This window comes from Apodemus sylvaticus, chromosome X, assembly GCF_947179515.1.
Source record: "Apodemus sylvaticus chromosome X, mApoSyl1.1, whole genome shotgun sequence".
Taxonomy (NCBI): domain Eukaryota; kingdom Metazoa; phylum Chordata; class Mammalia; order Rodentia; family Muridae; genus Apodemus; species Apodemus sylvaticus.
The window spans coordinates 117352674-117370051 of NC_067495.1; the positions used below are offsets into that span (position 1 = coordinate 117352674).

General features: G+C 41.9%; 1 protein-coding gene across 1 annotated transcript; it reads left to right on the forward strand.

Annotated features, from left to right (window-relative positions):
• Positions 1-3290: 3290 nt before the first annotated feature.
• On the forward strand, positions 3291-15177 carry LOC127674313 (homeobox protein Rhox13-like). The gene is made up of 3 exons (XM_052170063.1): positions 3291-3778; positions 5112-5157; positions 15058-15177. The coding sequence occupies exons 1-3, from the start codon at positions 3291-3293 to the stop codon at positions 15175-15177; spliced, it is 654 nt and encodes a 217-aa protein (XP_052026023.1).
• The last annotated feature ends 2201 nt before the right edge of the window (positions 15178-17378 follow it).

Sequence of the window (17378 nt, forward strand, 5' to 3'; positions counted from 1 at the left end):
TTCGTCCACCTGGCTGCTGTGTATGTGAGCACTGTCAAAACCTGTGCCGGGAAATCACCTCTTTAATGTAGTTGGTACTGCTGCCTTTGTGGTACACTGCATGTTTTTTTATTATATACATGAAAACAATGATGCCATACTCATTTCAAAACTATGAAGTGTCCATCTCCTAAGCATTGCGGAATGCAATCAGGTGCATGTCAGGGTTGAATTCACATGCCTATTCTCTCCTGCTGTGGACTGGAAGATGGTAGACAAGCCAGAAAACAAAAAGCTAAAACAAAATCTATCTTACACAGTGAGTTCTTAGGCATTGTGGAAGAAATCGCTTGGGCATATGCTTTTCAGTGGAAGTAAACAGTAGTTACTGATGCACCGGATTTCTGAAGCAGAAGTAAAAGGATATCAAAGCCTGTAGTTAACCCAATGAACTCTGACGATCTCCCTGTCCTGTGCCATTGGCATTACCCTCTATTTCACAGTTAAAGAAGCTGGGAATGAGGTATTTCATTCAGGGTCCCAAAATGCACAGATATACAGGGATTTAGCCTCCGCTTATCACTTCACAATGCACTGTCCAGCCCATTTTCTTTCTATTTTTTTCCTTTTCTTTTTTTTTTAATTTTTTAGAGAGGAGTGCTGTCTGTAGAGTGTTCCCCCTTCCCCCGCCATGTAGGGTGCAGTAAAAACTGAGAACCTGCAGTCTTTACAGTCCTGTTGGAAGACTAGGATTTATGATTTAAAGCCCCAGTGGCCTGCACGTTCCTCAGTGGATAGGGGAAGGAGGTTTCATGTCGGAATAGCTTGTTCCTCTGGGTTTGGGTAGCCATTTAACATCCATCTACTTCAAGCAATGGCTCATATGCTAGGACACTCTGACACCTTTGAGGGAAGCCCATGATGTCCCGGTGAACTAATGACCACACTAATGTTACTTATACCCCAACCTCAAGCATTTCCTCCAGAGCTGCCTGCCCCCAGATGCTTTCCAGCACTGAGGACAGAATCCAGGGCCTTGGTCCACATTGTGCTACTGGGCTTATGCTGCTTCTTTCTTTGCCTACTGCTCACTTGCTCCTCTGTAGTTAGAATCCAGAGGTCTCCTGGAAGGTGCATGGCAGTCAGCGAAAGGGAAAAACTGGCCTCTGGGGCCCCCATACAAATGCCAGGAGCCTTTCCATGACTTAGCATCACTGAAAAGTCACCAGCTTCCTGCATTGGAAGGCTGCAGACTCAGGGTCTCTGTCTCTTTATCTACACTATAAAACCCATGGACAACCAAGCAATCAAGTTTTATAAATACACAAAGGACATTATAAGACACATTTTCAGAAAAATAATAGGCATGTGTATTAGCCACTGTCAGGAGTGGGAGAAAGCCAGTGACCCTCTTCCTGACAGATTTCCTAGGGTTTTTTTTCCTTCTTTTGGAAGTTTTGGAAGGTTGGGATTCAAGATTCAGCCCAGTGTGGTTTGTTTTAGAATTATTCTTAGTTTTATTTGTGAGTATTGTGTGTTCATAGGTAAATACTACATGTATGAGGGTATCCTCAGAGTCCAAAAGGAATGTTGGATGTCCTGGGACTGGAGTTACAGGGGGTTGTGAGCTGGCTGATGTGGGCTCTGGACGGAACTCTAATCCTCTGCTATAGTAGCAAATGCTCTTAATCAATGAACCATCTATGTACGCATCCCCCAATTATTATTTATTTTATTGATTTCTATTTTTATTGTTTTATTTATTTTTACAAAAACTAGTGTAAACTATTTAAAGATTTCTGTCCTTGTATTTACTCAAAACAGAGCTCTTTGAAAAAAAATCAAATGATTCCCTATTCAACTATGAACAGATTTATCCATTCCTTTTACATCTATATCATGTATATACTGTGAACTATGGCCCAAATATTATTTTTTTAAAGTTTGAATATTTACATATTAAAAGGAGGCACAGCATCAAAATCCTTGATGATAAGAACTGAACCAGCCGGGTGGTGGTGGCGCACACCTGTAATTCCAGCATTCTGGGAGGCAGAGGCAGGCAGAGGCAGGCAGATTTCTGAGTTTGAGGCCAGCCTAGTCTACAGAGTGAGTTCCAGGGCAGCCAGGGATATAAAGAGAAACCCTGTCTCAGAAAAAAAAAAAAGCAAATCAAAAAAAGAAGAAGAAGAAGAAGAAGAAGAACGAACCAAATATTTTATGTGAAATGTAATAGAAATTAAGTATGAAAATCTGGAGTAACTATACTTTCTTAATTTATTAATTTTTTGGAGAGAGTAATGATGTGTATCTTTTGTTGTTGTTATTGTTGCTTCGTTTTTTGGTTTTTTTGTTTGGTTGGTTTTTAGTTTTCCTAGGCAGAATTTCAGTGTGTGGCCCCGGCTGTCCTGAAACTAGATCTGTAGACCAGGCTGGCTTCGAACTCACAGAGATCTGCCTGCCTCTGCCTCTTGAGTGCTGTGATTAAAGGCATACACCACCACTTCCTGGTTGCTTTTTGATAGCGTCATTAACTAGATCAGACACAGTCTCAAAATCTTGGTTGTAAAACTTGAAAAACAATGGCTAGCTAGCACTCAGTGTACTAATAGGGACTCTTGAACTAACAGCCACTAAACTGATCATGTCGACTTAGTTTTCAGCCCATGCTTTGAGCAGCCAGTGGTAGGTGGACGATGAGGCCAAAAGAAATTTCTAGATGTTCCCACAAGAATCCTGAGGTCAGTGTGTGTTCGTACCTCTCTCCCATACTATATTTCCAAATTATTTTGCAGTTCCACACAGTGTACCTGTCGTGGTAATCTCGATAACCTATGACGAATAGGCAGCCCATGTAAGTGTGTATTGCGTGTGCGCGCGTGTGCGCACGCGCACGCTCGCGCGCATGCGTGGACACACGTTAACGTCGCGCGCATGCGTGGACACACGTTAACGCCCCCATGCATCCCTCCCCGGTCATGGCCCCTCCCTAGGTCCCTCAGGTTCTGAGCCACACCCGGTCACTTGTGTGACTTAACAAACTCTTCTATTGCAACCAGTGGGCAGAAAGCCACTGTCGGTCAATCACTAAGAAAAGAGCCAGTAGTGCTCATCTACAGGGGAGTGTGAGGACGTCGAACGTAGGACACATGGAGAACTTGTGGAGCATGCGCACAAGTTCTCCATTGTCTCCATCTCTTACCCAGGCCCGTGCTTTCCGCTTCTGTGTGGACCAGTAAAAGACACCAGGCTTCAAGGTCGTTCGTTCCTAGAGCCCCAAAGCTGTTGGTAGCTTCGGCCAGATTCTAGTCATGGCCCACAGGGTGTCTTTCAACCACGGCTATGACGTTGTGGGCTGCGAGGAGGAAACAAACGCTGGAGCTCAGGAAGAGGCCATGGCCTCCACCTCAACCGAGGAAGCCCCGGGAGCGATGGCAGTGGCGCACGCAGAAGCGGCGGGCAGCAGTCATGGCTGCGCCACTGTGTGTGAGGTAAATGTCCAGGGTTATTCAAGACAGGAGAGCGAGAGTGACCCCGAAGAGAGTGATGACTACGACGAAGAAGACTTGAGCATCAGCGACCTGGATACTTCCGATCCTGAACAGGAAGACACAGCTCCCTCTGTGGCTGCGGCTGCTCCTCCGACTGCTCCTGTGGCCGCAGCTATTCAGATTCCGGGGCCCCACCGTTCCCGCCCTCGCCGCCGCCGCCGTCGAGCCCCATTCCAATTCACAGAGTGGCAGGTTGAGGAAATGGAAACCCTGTTTGAAGAGACCCAGTACCCGGATGTGCTTACAAGGTATGTGGCTTCCACCAGGAGCTCCCCTTCGTGGCTTTCGTGGGCTTTGGGTCGTGCTGAGGTGCAGTTCGGTTCTTCCACGCCCTGTTTTCCGTGTGGCCGTCCAAGCCTTCGAAGCCACGGTACCGTCTTCCCCGGTAGCCCGTATGCAATGATGCCTTCGATGGCATCAGTAGCCGTATCGGCTAGTGTACAGTGCTGGTGTGAATCAAGTGGACCTTCTGGTCCGCACCACTCCTTTCCAGGTATATTTCAATTTCTGTAAAAAATAGAGAGACATGAGTTTAGCATGCCAAATTCCTTTAATAGTTCAAAGTTCACCAGTGTTAACTATTTGCTTTTTGTTGGTTGGTCCCTCACCAGTAGTTAGTCTTGTCACCTTTTCTGTTAACTCCTTTAACTCCTTTCCGGTTTCCTTTCCCCTCCCCCAGTGCTTTATACCTTGCTATGATTTTTGTTCCTTTGAATTTAAGCCCCCAAAATAACTGAAAAATTATGCTGCCTTTAGCCTAAGACTGGTATGAGTTTTATTTGTTTTTTTTTTTTTTTTGGTTTTTTTTTGGGGGGGTGGGTTTTTTTTGTTGTTGTTGTTATTTGTTTTTTGTTTTTTGGCTTTTTTTTTGGTATAATTCCCTTCATTTTAAAAGTTGGACATTATTTCATGATATTGATAGCTGATGTTTTGTTTTAAGGCTGGGTATATGCATTTTTAAATACATCAATAGAAGCTTCTCAGTTTGTATTAATGATGTGTGTGTGTCTGTCTGTCTGTGTGTGAGTGTGTGTGTGTGTGTGTGTGTGTGTGTGTGTGTGTGTGTTTTCAAGGCTGTGCTCCTCCCTGGGGAAGATTATTTCTTCCTTCCTTAGCATTCCTTGTTGTCTGTAATTCTTCTAGGATTCACACCTCAGGAGGGTGCCTTGTTCACATCAGCACTTCTGTTGTCCTCCTTGTTCAGCTCCTGTTTAGGCAGTCATTCAATTCTTCTGCCATTGGTGACCAAAAGTATGAAGCATTGTTGTGAAGCTGCAGTGATAGAGCATTTTTGGTTTGAAATTAGTCTAATTTGCTCAGCATAGAGCTCTGCATATATTTTTATTGTTTTTGTAGTGTGTTAAAAATTATTCATTCCAGCTAGTGGTTACAAACGTTTGTAATAAAATGAGACCATTTCAAAGTAAGGCCGGTTCTGAGATTGAAAAAGTAAATGTTTTAGGAGTTTTAAGGGAAGATGGTGGATATTGTTTTTTTAAAAAAAGCCTGCAGAAATCATATATGAGTTTGCATTTCATATAAAACACTGAATGCTATATATTTGTGATTTTCTTTCCACAGGGGAGAGCTTGCAAGAACTTTGAATGTGCCCGAAGCCAAAGTGAAGGTCAGTAAATAAAAACAAAAAATGCAATTGGAAAGTCAATCTATACCCTTCCTTGGGATTTGGATAGCTGTGTCCTAGGCACTGTTAAATTAATGACTTTCGTTTTCTTTTTTATGTTGGCAAAGTATTTTATTAATTAATTCATTTTTGAAGGACTGACTTTTTTTTATTCGATATATTTTTTATTTACATTTCAAATGATTTCCCCTTTTCTAGCCCCCCACTCCCCAAAGTCCCATAAGCCCCCTTCCCTCCCCCTGTCCTCCCACCCACCCCTTCCAACTTCCCCATTCTGGTTTTGCCAAATTCTGCTTCACTGAGTCTTTCCAGAACAAGGGGCCAATCCTCCTTTCTTCTTGTACCTCATTTAATGTGTGGATTATGTTTTGGGTATCCTAGTTTTCGAGATTAGTATCCACTTATTAGTGAGTGCATACCATGATTCACCTTTTGAGTCTGGGTTACCTCACTTAGTATGATGTTCTCCAGCTCTATCCATTTGCCTAAGAATTTCATGAATTCATTGTTTCTAATGGCTGAATAGTACTCCATTGTGTAGATATACCACATTTTTTGCATCCACTCTTCTGTTGAGGGATACCTGGGTTCTTTCCAGCTTCTGGCTATTATAAATAGGGCTGCTATGAACATAGTAGAACATGTATCCTTATTACATGGTGGGGAATCCTCTGGGTATACGCCCAGGAGTGGTATAGCAGGATCTTCTGGAAGTGAGGTGCCCAGTTTTCGGAGGAACTGCCATACTGATTTCCAGAGTGGTTGTACCAATTTGCAACCCCACCAGCAGTGGAGGAGTGTTCCTCTTTCTCCACACCCTCTCCAACCAACACCTGCTGTCTCCTGAATTTTTAATCTTAGCCATTCTGACTGGTGTAAGATGAAATCTCAGGGTTGTTTTGATTTGCATTTCCCTAATGACTAATGAAGTTGAGCATTTTTTAAGATGCTTCTCCACCATCCGAAGTTCTTCAGGTGAGAATTCTTTGTTTAACTCTGTACCCCATTTTTTAATAGGGTTGTTTGGTTTTCTGGAGTCTAACTTCTTGAGTTCTTTATATATATTGGATATTAGCCCTCTATCTGATGTAGGGTTGGTGAAGATCTTTTCCCAATTTGTTGGTTGCTGATTTGTCCTTTTGATGGTGTCCTTTGCCTTACAGAAACTTTGTAATTTTATGAGGTCCCATTTGTCAGTTCTTGATCTTAGAGCATACGCTATTGGTATTCTATTCAGAAACTTTCTCCCTGTACCGATGTCCTCAAGGGCCTTCCCCAGTTTCTTTTCTATTAGCTTCAGAGTGTCTGGCTTTATGTGGAGGTCCTTGATCCATTTGGATTTGAGCTTGGTACAAGGAGACAAGGATGGATCAATTCGCATTCTTCTGCATGCTGACCTCCAGTTGAACCAGCACCATTTGTTGAAAAAGCTATCTTTTTTCCATTGGATGTTTTCAGCCCCTTTGTTGAGGATCAGATGGCTATAGGTGTGTGGGTTCATTTCTGGATCTTCAGTCCTGTTCCATTGATCCACCTGCCTGTCACTGTACCAATACCATGCAGTTTTTAACACTATTGCTCTGTAGTATTACTTGAGGTCAGGGATACTGATTCCCCCAGAATTTCTTTTGTTGTTGAGAATAGTTTTAGCTATCCTGGGTTTTTTGTTATTCCAGATGATTTTGAGAATTTCTCTTTCTAACTCTGAAGAATTGAGTTGGAATTTTGATGGGTATTGCATTGAATCTGTATATTGCTTTTGGCAAAATGGCCATTTTAACTATATTGATTCTGCCGATCCATGAGCATGGGAGGTTTTCCCATTTTTTGAGGTCTTCTTCCATTTCTTTCTTCAGAGTCTTGAAGTTCTTGTCATGCAGATCTTTTACATGTTCGGTAAGAGTCACCTCAAGATACTTTATACTGTTTGTGGCTATTGTGAAGGGGGTCATTTCCCTAATTTCTTTCTCAGCCTGCTTATCCTTTGAGTATAGGAAGGCCACTGATTTGCTTGAGTTGATTTTATTACCTGCCACTTTGATGAAGTTGTTTATCAGCTGTAGGTGTTCTCTAGTGGAGTTTTTTGGGTCACTTAGGTAGACTATCATGTCATCTGCAAATAATGATAGTTTGACTTCTTCCTTTCCAATTTGTATCCCTTTGACCTCCTTATGTTGTCGAATTGCCCGAGCTAGTACCTCAAGTACAATATTGAAAAGATAAGGAGAAAGGGGGCAGCCTTGTCTGGTCCCTGATTTCAGTGGGATTGCTTCAAGTTCTCTCCATTTAGTTTGATGCTGGCTACCGGTTTGCTGTATATTGCTTTAACAATGTTTAGGTATGGGCCTTGAATTCCTGTTCTTTCCAAGACTTTAAGCATGAAAGGATGCTGAATTTTGTCAAATGCTTTTTCAGCATCCAATGAAATGACCATGTGGTTTTTTTCTTTGAGTTTGTTTATGTAGTGGATTGCATTGATGGATTTCCGTATATTGAACCAACCCTGCATCCCTGGGATAAAGCCTACTTGATCATGGTGGATGATCATTTTGATGTGTTCTTGGATTCGGTTGGCAAGAATTTTATTGACTATTTTTGCATCGATGTTTATAAGGGAAAGTGGTCTGAAGTTCTCTTTCTTTGTTGGATCTTTGTGTGATTTTGGTATCAGTGTAATTGTGGCTTCGTAGAAGGAATTGGGTAGTGTTCCTTCTGTTTCTATTTTGTGGAATAGTTTGAAGAGTATTGGTGTTAAGTCTTCATTGAAGGTCTGCACTGAAACCATCTGGTCCTGTGCTTTTTTTGGTTGGAAGACTTTCTATTACTCCTTCTATTTCTTTAGGGGTTATGGGACTGTTTAGATGATCTATTTGGTCCTGATTTAATTTTGGTATTTGGTATCTGTCAAGGAAATTGTCCATTTCCTCCAGATTCTCCAGTTGTGTTGAGTATAGGCTCCTGTAGTAGGATCTAATGATTTTTTGGATATCCTCAGTTTCTATTGTTATATCCCCCTTTTCATTTCTAAGTTTGTTAATTTGGATACTTTCTCTGTGCCCTTTGGTCAGTCTGGCTAAGGGTTTATCTATCTTCTTGATTTTCTCAAAGAACCAGCTCCTGGATTCGATGATTCTTTGTATGGTTCTCTTTGTTTCCAATTGATTGATTTCAGCCCTGAGTTTGATGATTTCCTGTCCTCTACTCCTCCTGGGTGAATTGGCTTCTTTTTGTTCCAGGGCTTTCAGGTGTGTCGTTAAGCTGCTAGTGTATGCTTTCTCCATTTTCTTTTTGGAGGCACTCAGGGCTATGAGTTTTCCTCTTAGCACTGCTTTCATTGTGTCCCAAAGATTTGGGTATGTTGTGCCTTCATTTTCATTAAATTCTAAAAAGTCTCTGATTTCTTTCTTTCTTTCTTCTTTGGCCAAGGTGTCATTGAGTAGAGTATTGTTCAGCCTCCATGTGAATGTGGGCTTTATGTTGTTTTTATTATTATTAAAGACCACTTTTACTCCATAGTGATCTGATAGGAGGCCTGGGATTAGTTTGATCTTCTTATATTTGTTGAGGTCTGTCTTGTGACCAATTATATGGTCCATTTTGGGGCAGGTACCATGAGGTGTTGAGAAAAAGGTATATTCTTTTGCTTTAGGGTGAAATGTTCTATAAATATCAGTCAAATCCAATTGGTCCAAAGCTTCAATTAGTTTTACTGTGTCCCTGTTTAGTTTCTGTTTTCCCGATTAGTCCATTGAGGAGAGTGTAGTGTTGAAGTCCCCCACAATTATTGTGTTAGTTGCAATTTGTGCTTTGAGCTTTAGTAAAGTTTATTTTACGAATGAGAGTGCCCTTGCATTTGGCGCATAGATGTTCAGAATTGAAAGTTCTTCTTGGTGAATTTTTCCTTTGACCAGCAAGAAGTGTCCCTCCGTGTCTCTTTTGATGACTTTAGGTTGAAAGTCAATTTTATCTGATATTAGAATGGCTACTCCTGCTCGTTTCCTGTGACCATTGGCTTGTAAGATTGTCTTCCAGCCTTTTACTCTAAGGTAGCTTTTATCTTTGACACTGAGGTGTGTCTCCTGTATGCAGCAAATTGTAGGGTCCTGTTTCCTTATCCAGTCTGTTAGTCTATGTCTTTTTATTGGGGAATTGAGACCATTGATGTTAAGAGATATTAAGGAATAGTGATTATTACTTCCTATCATTTTTGATGTTCTTTTTATATTTGAGTGGTTATCTTCTTTTGGGTTTGATGAAGGAAGGTAACTATCTTGCTTTTTCCAGGGTGTAGTTTCCCTCCTTATATTGGAGTTTTCCTCCTATTATTCTTTGCAGAGCTGGGTTTGTGGAAAGATATTGTGTAAATTTGGTTTTGTAATGGAATATCTTGGTTTCTCCATCTATGGTGATTGAGAATTTTTCTGGGTATAGTAGTCTTGGCTGACATTTGTGTTCTCTTAGAGTCTGCATGAGATCTGCCCAGGATCTTCTAGCTTTCATGGTCTCTGGTGAGAAGTCTGGTGTGATTCTGATAGGTCTTCCTTTATATGTTACTTGGCCTTTTTCTCTTACTACCTTCAATATTCTTTCTTTGTTTAGTACATTTGGGGTTTTGATTATTATGTGATGGGAGGTATTTCTGCTCAGGTCCACTCTGTTTGGAGTTCTGTAGGCTTCTTGTATATTCATAGGCATCTCTCTCTTTAAGTTAGGAAAGTTTTCTTCCATAATTTTGTTGAAGATATTTTCTGGCCCTTTCTGTTGTAAATCTTCACTCTCATCTATACCTATAATCCTTAGGTTTGGTCTTCTCATTGTATCCTGGATTTCCTGGATGTTCTAGGATACAAGCTTTTTGCATTTTGCATTTTCTTTGACAGTTGAGTCAATGGTTTCTATGGTATCTTCAGCATCTGAGATTCTTTCTTCCATCTCTTGTATTCTGTTGTTTATATTTGCATCTATGGCCCCTGATTTCTTTCCAAGGCTTTCTATCTCCAAAGTTGTCTCCCTTTGTGATTTCTTAGTTGTTTCTACTTCTGTTTTTAGATCCAGGATGGTTTTGCTCAGTTCCATCATTTGTTTGTTTGTGTTTTCCTGTAATTCTTTAAGAGATTTTTGTGTTTCCTCTTTCATGACTTCTGCCTGTTGACTCAAGTTCTCCTGTATTTCTTTAAGGTTTTTTTTTTTTTTTTTTTTTTTTTTTTTTTTTTTTTTGCCTTTCTTCTTTATTGGCTTCTATCTCTTGAACCTTATTCTCCTGCATTTCTTTAAGTGATTTTTGTGTTTCCATTATACGGGTTTCTAGCTTATTCATGTTCCCCTGTATTTCTTTAAGAGATTCATTTATGTCCTTTTTGTGTTCTTCTAGCAGCATCATGAACAGTGATTTTTAAATCCATATCTTGTTTCTCTGGTGTGTTGGCATAACCAAGACTTGCTGATGTTGGAGAGTTTGGTTCAGATGCTGCCATATTGCCTAGATTTCTGTTAGTAGTGTTCCTGCATTTGCCCTTTGGCATCTTGTTCTCTGGAGCTAGTTGGTCTTGTCTCTGGCTGGTGTTTCAGCCTCCTGAGAGGCTCTGGGGCTATTACTGCAACACTGGATGGCTGGGTTTCCCCTGTTGCAGATTGCTGATGTGCTGTCCTCCTCTTGGGTGCCCTTGCAGCCCTAGTGTGCTTTGCCCCAGATTGTGTCTGTGAACCAGATGGTGCCCGTTTGCACCTTCAGGGAGTGCTGAGGGTGTATGCTTCAGGGACCTTTTCTGTGTGATGATCACTCTGCTGGGCAAGCGGAACTCCCATCCAGGTTGGTGCACACAAGGCTAGCCTAGCTGCTTGGGCCCTGAGTCTAGGCAAAAGCCTGGCAGGCCAATGTCAGAGCAAAGTTCCCCTCAGCTGTGAGTATTAATTGAGTCTGTCAGGTGGCCAGGATGGTGGCGTGTGCGCACTCCCTGAGAGTGCTGGGAGAGTCTGCTGGGCTATCAACCTCCTGCCTGGTCGGCACACAGATGGACCACCGGGCAGCCCAGGGCCTGGGGGCAGTGGAGGGCCTGACTGTCTTAGACCCCAGCTATGTCAGCCTCAGGCTATGTCTGTTAGCCGGGTTTGCCTGCTAGGACTCTCTGGCTTCCAGTAGGCAAAATGGTGGTGGCGCGCGCGTGCGTGTGCGCACCGGCCCAGACAAACAACCTCCTGGCCAGGTTTGCACACTGGTGGCCCCCCCGAACAGCCCAGGGCCTGGGTGCAGGCCAATGCCCGTCGGGCTTAGACCCTTGCGATGTTGGTCTCGGATTATATTTGCGTACCTCAGTCTGTCTGATTTCTCTGGTGACCAAGAACCAATATGGAGGCCTCGTAACTGACTGACTGGAGGCAGAGTTCTGATGTGGCTTCTGTGTGGTGAAAGGCGCCGTAAATCCTCCGCTGCTTGCAGCCCAGCTGGCCAGCGATGGCCAGTGGTCGTGGGTGCAGGGTCTGCCTGGACCCTGTCAGCTTGGTTCTACTGCTGATGGCCATTCCTCTGGACCAGCCGCTGCTGCTGTTACTGCTGCCACCACTGTTCCCTTATTTATTTTTTAGTGTGTGTATGTGCACATAAGTATACCTGTACATATGTGCATTCATGAATGTGAGTGCATAAATGCACCGTCATGCGTGGTATACATGCGGAGGTCAGTGAACAACCTCCGTCATCATTTTCTACCTTATTTAAATGCAGGTCTCTTTGTTGTTAGTCACTGTGCAAGCCAGATTAGCTGATCTATACATTTCCAGGCATTTTTGTTTCCATCTCTCACTCATCATAGGAATGCTACCACTTCTGGCTTTATGTGGGTTCTGTGGGATTTGGACTCAGTCCATGAGCGTGCATGGAAAGTACCTGATTGGTGAACGGGCAGAGGGAAGAGGGCTTATGGACTTATGGGGAGTGCGGAACTGGGAAAGTGGAAATCATTTGGAATGTAAACAAAGAATATAGAAAATAAAAAACAAATAATTAAGAAACAGTGTTAAAATAGCAATGGATTATGCTTAAGTCTGCCAAGTCTCTGCTCCAAAATTGACCACCACTGGCATCCATTTTATTAAATTAAATATTTTCAAGGTCATATCACACCCAAATGACTCCATGTAGTTTCCATTAATCACGGCAAAAAAGACATAAACTTTAATTATCAGATATTTAAGTGCATGTTCATACATAGACATAATAGATTCTATGTTATAATATATATGAATGCATACAAAGTAGGAAAGAGGTTTTTTTTTTCTTTTATCTGGCTGTTTAACAGATTTTCTGCAGTAATGGGAAACACTGTTTCTTTCTTTCAAGGTTATAGGTATTTGTGTATTTTTAGGGATCTCAGGTAACCCAGGTTGCCCTTAAATTCACTGTGTATCTAATAATAACCTTGAACTAACAGTTCTATTGCCTGTATCTCCTGAGTGCTTAGTTTATTGAGGTGTAATATACACCTTGCAGCACCTCTAGATAAAAGGGGTGTCATCTCTAAGTAGGCAGCCTTCCTAGCACATGTTGTTCCATTGTGATGCAATTCTTGTGTCTCAGCTAGCCAGAGACTTAGACCCCTTGCCCTTCATTCCTATGTTGTCCCCATTTATCTGCTTTGTGTCCAGAACATTAGGATTAAAAGTGCTAAATTTCATAGGAAAACAACAGACAACAACAAAACAGACATCTGCATCTAACTGACTGGCAGAGCTGGAAGGAGACCGGGGAGTCTTACTGGCTAACCCTTTGTCATAGCTGAGTAAGGGGATAATAGAGAGTGTCATCCCTTAATTTTTATTTTCTGGCATTCTGTGTTATATCCAACCTGCCAAAATCGTTATATTAGTGTTGAGAGGCCTGACAGAACTGTCTAAAACTTAAAAAGACTAATATTAAACTAATTTCAGCTAACTTACTAAGGATGAAAACTTCGTGGAAAATTACATAAAGCCAAAATACAGGCTGCAAATTCCGTTGGCAAATGCATAAAAACGAGCCTTTGCATAACGGGAAACCTGGGAAGTTTCTTTATTCTTGAAAGGGTGTGACTTTGAAGATGTGGGGTTTGTTCAGTTTGCGGAGGGCGCACTTCACTTGGAGACAGGCATACCTGTCTGTCATATTCACAGTGATTTTCTGTCCTTGAGACAGCAAAGACCAACATCTAAGCCTTGAACCCAAAGAAGCCAAATGCTTCACAGCAAAACAAAGAAGGCAAAGGAAACATGGTGTGCCTTAGTTTCGGATCTTGCTCAGGGCTGTGCAGAACAGCATCCCCACATAGCAGGCCCCTGCATGCTGGCATCCTAACACCATGCATAGGATCCACAGTAGGACCGGGCTCAGGTGGGAGAAGCCGAGAGGAAGAAGAGAGGCTTTCCCCAGGATACAGAGACAGACTGAGGGGAAAACAAAAGCTGAAGGTGTAGGGGATTTCCCCCTCTCCAAGCGAGCAAGCGAGCAAGCTCACAGGCCAGTGCCCTGCAGCTGTAGAGAGAGCCATGCACTGCAGCTCTGGAGAGAACATAGCCACAGGACACGAGAGAGGAGAAAACACTCACATGCTCCTGTTTGCACACTGCAGTGTGAACTTCCCGAAGCCCTCCTGCCTGATTTCCCTTTTCCTCTTGCAAACATAATCGATAGGCTTTAAGAATCAAATGTGGGCACCTCTGCCCCTAATGCAAGCTCACGGGAGCCAGCCACTGGGGCTTTGGTTGAGTTTATGGAGGCATCCTGATGGTAGGTTCGAGTCCCCCTCAGCAGGGCTTCGGTCCCCTGATCTTCTTTAGACTATACATCCCCATGATAGAGGGTTCCAGACAGGGAGAAAACATATGTGAAGCCACAAATGCTTGAGAAGTTCCTAATGTAACAAATGCATGGAACCCCATTCACTAGGAGTCTGACTCTAATAGGTGACTGTGACTCTATCTCCATAGCTAGCCAATATTTAGAAAGAGCTGATTTATGGTCCCTTTTTCTGACACCGTTGTCTTTTAGTCTTTGTAAATCTTTACTCTTTGCCCTTTGAAGAAGAATGGGCTTTGTATGCCCTGGTGACACAGCAAGGCCTAGTGTGCCCTCTGCTCAGCAGGATTCTGGACGTATAGATGAAGCAGAAAGGAGTTTCTCTATCCTAATCCTAGATAAATTTGTATGACTTGAAAGTACATAGTGTTTTGATTTGCCAAGGGGGAAGCTCACCTCTTTCTGCTGAACTACTCAGGGGGGCAAAGGTTTCACTTTCCTGTGTGAAATTCTGACTCAGCTAGTCAACCTTCTCAAACCCTGGAGGCTACAGTGTCAAAACATTGTCCAGGCCACCTCTGCCTACCACCTGTCCCCTCCACAGAAATTTCAAGCACCAGCAATCCCATTGTCATCCTTGGAGGCTATTTTCTGTCTAAATACCTCTCCTGCTTAATTCTGTTGAAGAATTACTTCATATCGAAGATTAGTTTTACAAACAGAAAACTGTACCCATCCATATGACTTTTAAATGAACTGACATTCTGTGATGTACAACATCTGCCCAAACAAGAGAAAACTATTACTAGTTAGCAGGGTGTTATGTAGCTGATGGTCAAATATGAGAATGAAGACTTTCCTTTATCCAGTATATTGAATTAGTATCAAGGACCTGGAACAAGTAGTGAGCTAAGCTTCCCATCCAATAGAAGAGAAATTATTGAAGTGTTTAAATAAAACCACGGCCTACTGCAAAGCTTGGCACACAGCTGATCCTTGCTTTTGTGAACTGAATAGAAAATTCAGTGTTACAAGCCTTCTAGTGATTTATTTATCTCTTGGCTCTGGGGGTGATAGCTAGTGAGAACCTCAATCGTGTCATCCTCTGATTTTAGGTGTGGTTCATCAATCGGAGAGCAAAGCAAAGGAAGAATGAGAGACGTGCAATGCTGAGAAATATGCCACCTGGTGCTGAAGACTTCATTTTCATGGCGGACGTCGAAGAGCCCTCCTAATGTGCCATCTTTGGTCAGTAGACAAAGGGCAACTTGGCTACCTATGTGCCCAATACCAAGCTTAACTACTCAGCATGCATGTTAACAATAAAAGCATGAATTTCCAAGCTGTTTAATTTTATGTGCTTTCTGGGGTTTTGTTAGACATGGTGTATACTATTCAGGATGTATGCTATATAAGCAGAATGACAAATTCTCGTTTTATGAGGTGATGTTTCTAAGTCACTAGTATTGCTTGCACAAAGGAGTGGTCTCTATGCATGTTAGTTTTGAGAGATAGTGGGCCCCTTAAGCCTTCTTGATTTCGGCTCACCTGACCCTTTGATCAAGGGATTCAATAGTAACCCTGCAAGTAGGGGACTAAAGAGAAAGTAGGCACAGAAAGTATTTATGATGATGGTTGTTATTTATTGGTGGTGTATACCAATTTTTCCATGTTAATGAAAATAGTTTTTCTTACATAATATATCTTGATAATGGTTTCCCTTCCCTCTGTTCCTCCCAGTCCTCCCCTCTAATCTGGATCCACCCCTTTTTGTCTCTCATTAGAAAACATACAGGTTGTCAGGTAGTATTGGTACATGCCTTTAATCACACCACTTGGGAGGCTGAGTCAGGCAGGTCTCTGTGAGTTTCAGGGCACCCTGGTCTGCAAAGTGATTTCCAGGACAACCAGGAGTACACAGAGTAACCCTGTCTCCAAAAAAAAAAAAGGAAAGAAGGAAGGGATAGAGAGAGGGAGGAAGAAGGGAGGGAAAGGAAAGGAATGGAAAGGAAAGCAGGCAGACAAGCTTCTAAGAGTGATAATAAGACACAATAAATATAACAAAAAAATTAACACATTGGAATTGAACACAATGCTATGGGTCTGGGTTGCTCATTCACCATGATCATAAATAAATTTTAATAAGCTTTATTAAATACTGTCAGGAGATACATGGTACTAAGATTGCAACTGAGAGTGCTCCCAAGATGCTGCATCTAGTCATATCAGTCCAAGGTTTATAAAGTGAAAAATCACAAGATTACATGCACTCTGTCTACATTTAGGCAGGGTCTAAATTTTACATATATATATCTTGCAACTGTCCTAATCATTGAGCAGAGTTTGAAAGTTTGATTACAAAAACAGAAATAGAAGTTAGTCTTAAGACCTATTTTATCTTACTAGAACAGCAAATTTTATAAGATCAGTCAATATTATTCAACATCTAGGGGTGGGAGATGGGGGAATTGGGTTGCTAGGATACAGCCTACACAAGATAGGGGCTTGTATGTTAGAAGTGGGGGTTTTTGTTCATTTGTTTTTGTTTTGTGGTCTCTTAAGCACAGTAAATCTAAACTTTAAGTGTAGTGTTAAATATCACATTCTCCTCTTGAGTTGTATCCTGAGTTAAAGCTTTGATAGTGTGGTGGCTACCTATTATTTCTAAAGCTGCATTTCTAAAGCCTCAATCTTTTGGTAGAGGGGAACTAGTTTACTTTGAACCTAATATTCCAGCCTTTGTTGAAGATAAAGGGCTAAGTACTCTTTTCTGTAACTGCTTCTCAGCTGAAATTAGGACTTTGTTGTCAGTGCTTATGAAGTCTGAAATGCTAGCCAAAGGCCAAGCGTTATAGGTTCAGGCGGTGGAGGTAAATTCGTCAGAAGCATCTGGTTCACTGACCCACCTGAAGAGACACCAGTCACATCGGGTAGACTGGTTCACATCAGCTTTAGCAAGTCTAGGACTCCAGCCATTTGAAGCAGTTTGTGGTCTGCAACTTACCCCAGGATGGTATCTGTCAGCCAAGTGGGAAAATGGGGAGATAGATACAGATTGCCAACAGAAGCTAATCCTTCAGAACATAAAGGAAAAACTTTACATTTAGAATGTCCACCTCAGGAATAAGCAGTAGGTATAGAAGCTTAGGCTGTTGATTGATGAAAGTACTTATGTGGAGTCCATAGTTGTGGGGTTTTTTTGTTTTTTGTTTTTGTATCTTACGTGATTTTTCTAATTTACAAAAAGGATAAAAGTTTTAGATATATTAGTTTTTTGTTTTTAATCTGTACAGAAGTCCATATTATAAAAAAAGGCAGTAGACTTGTTCCTTTGAGTTGTAGTAAAGCTTAAGAGCCCAAAAGATAATACAAAGTCAGTAACATGAACATCTCTTTCCTGAAGGCAGGATACATACACATATATTGGACAGAAACG

Bases quoted from the DNA above. Each gene is read 5' to 3' on its own strand.
- LOC127674313 (XM_052170063.1), top strand. From the start codon at position 3,291: ATGGCCCACAGGGTGTCTTTCAACCACGGCTATGACGTTGTGGGCTGC. The intron at 3,779-5,111 runs GTATGTGGCTTC...TTCTTTCCACAG, and splicing joins TACCCGGATGTGCTTACAAG to GGGAGAGCTTGCAAGAACTT. The intron at 5,158-15,057 runs GTCAGTAAATAA...CTCTGATTTTAG, and splicing joins TGCCCGAAGCCAAAGTGAAG to GTGTGGTTCATCAATCGGAG.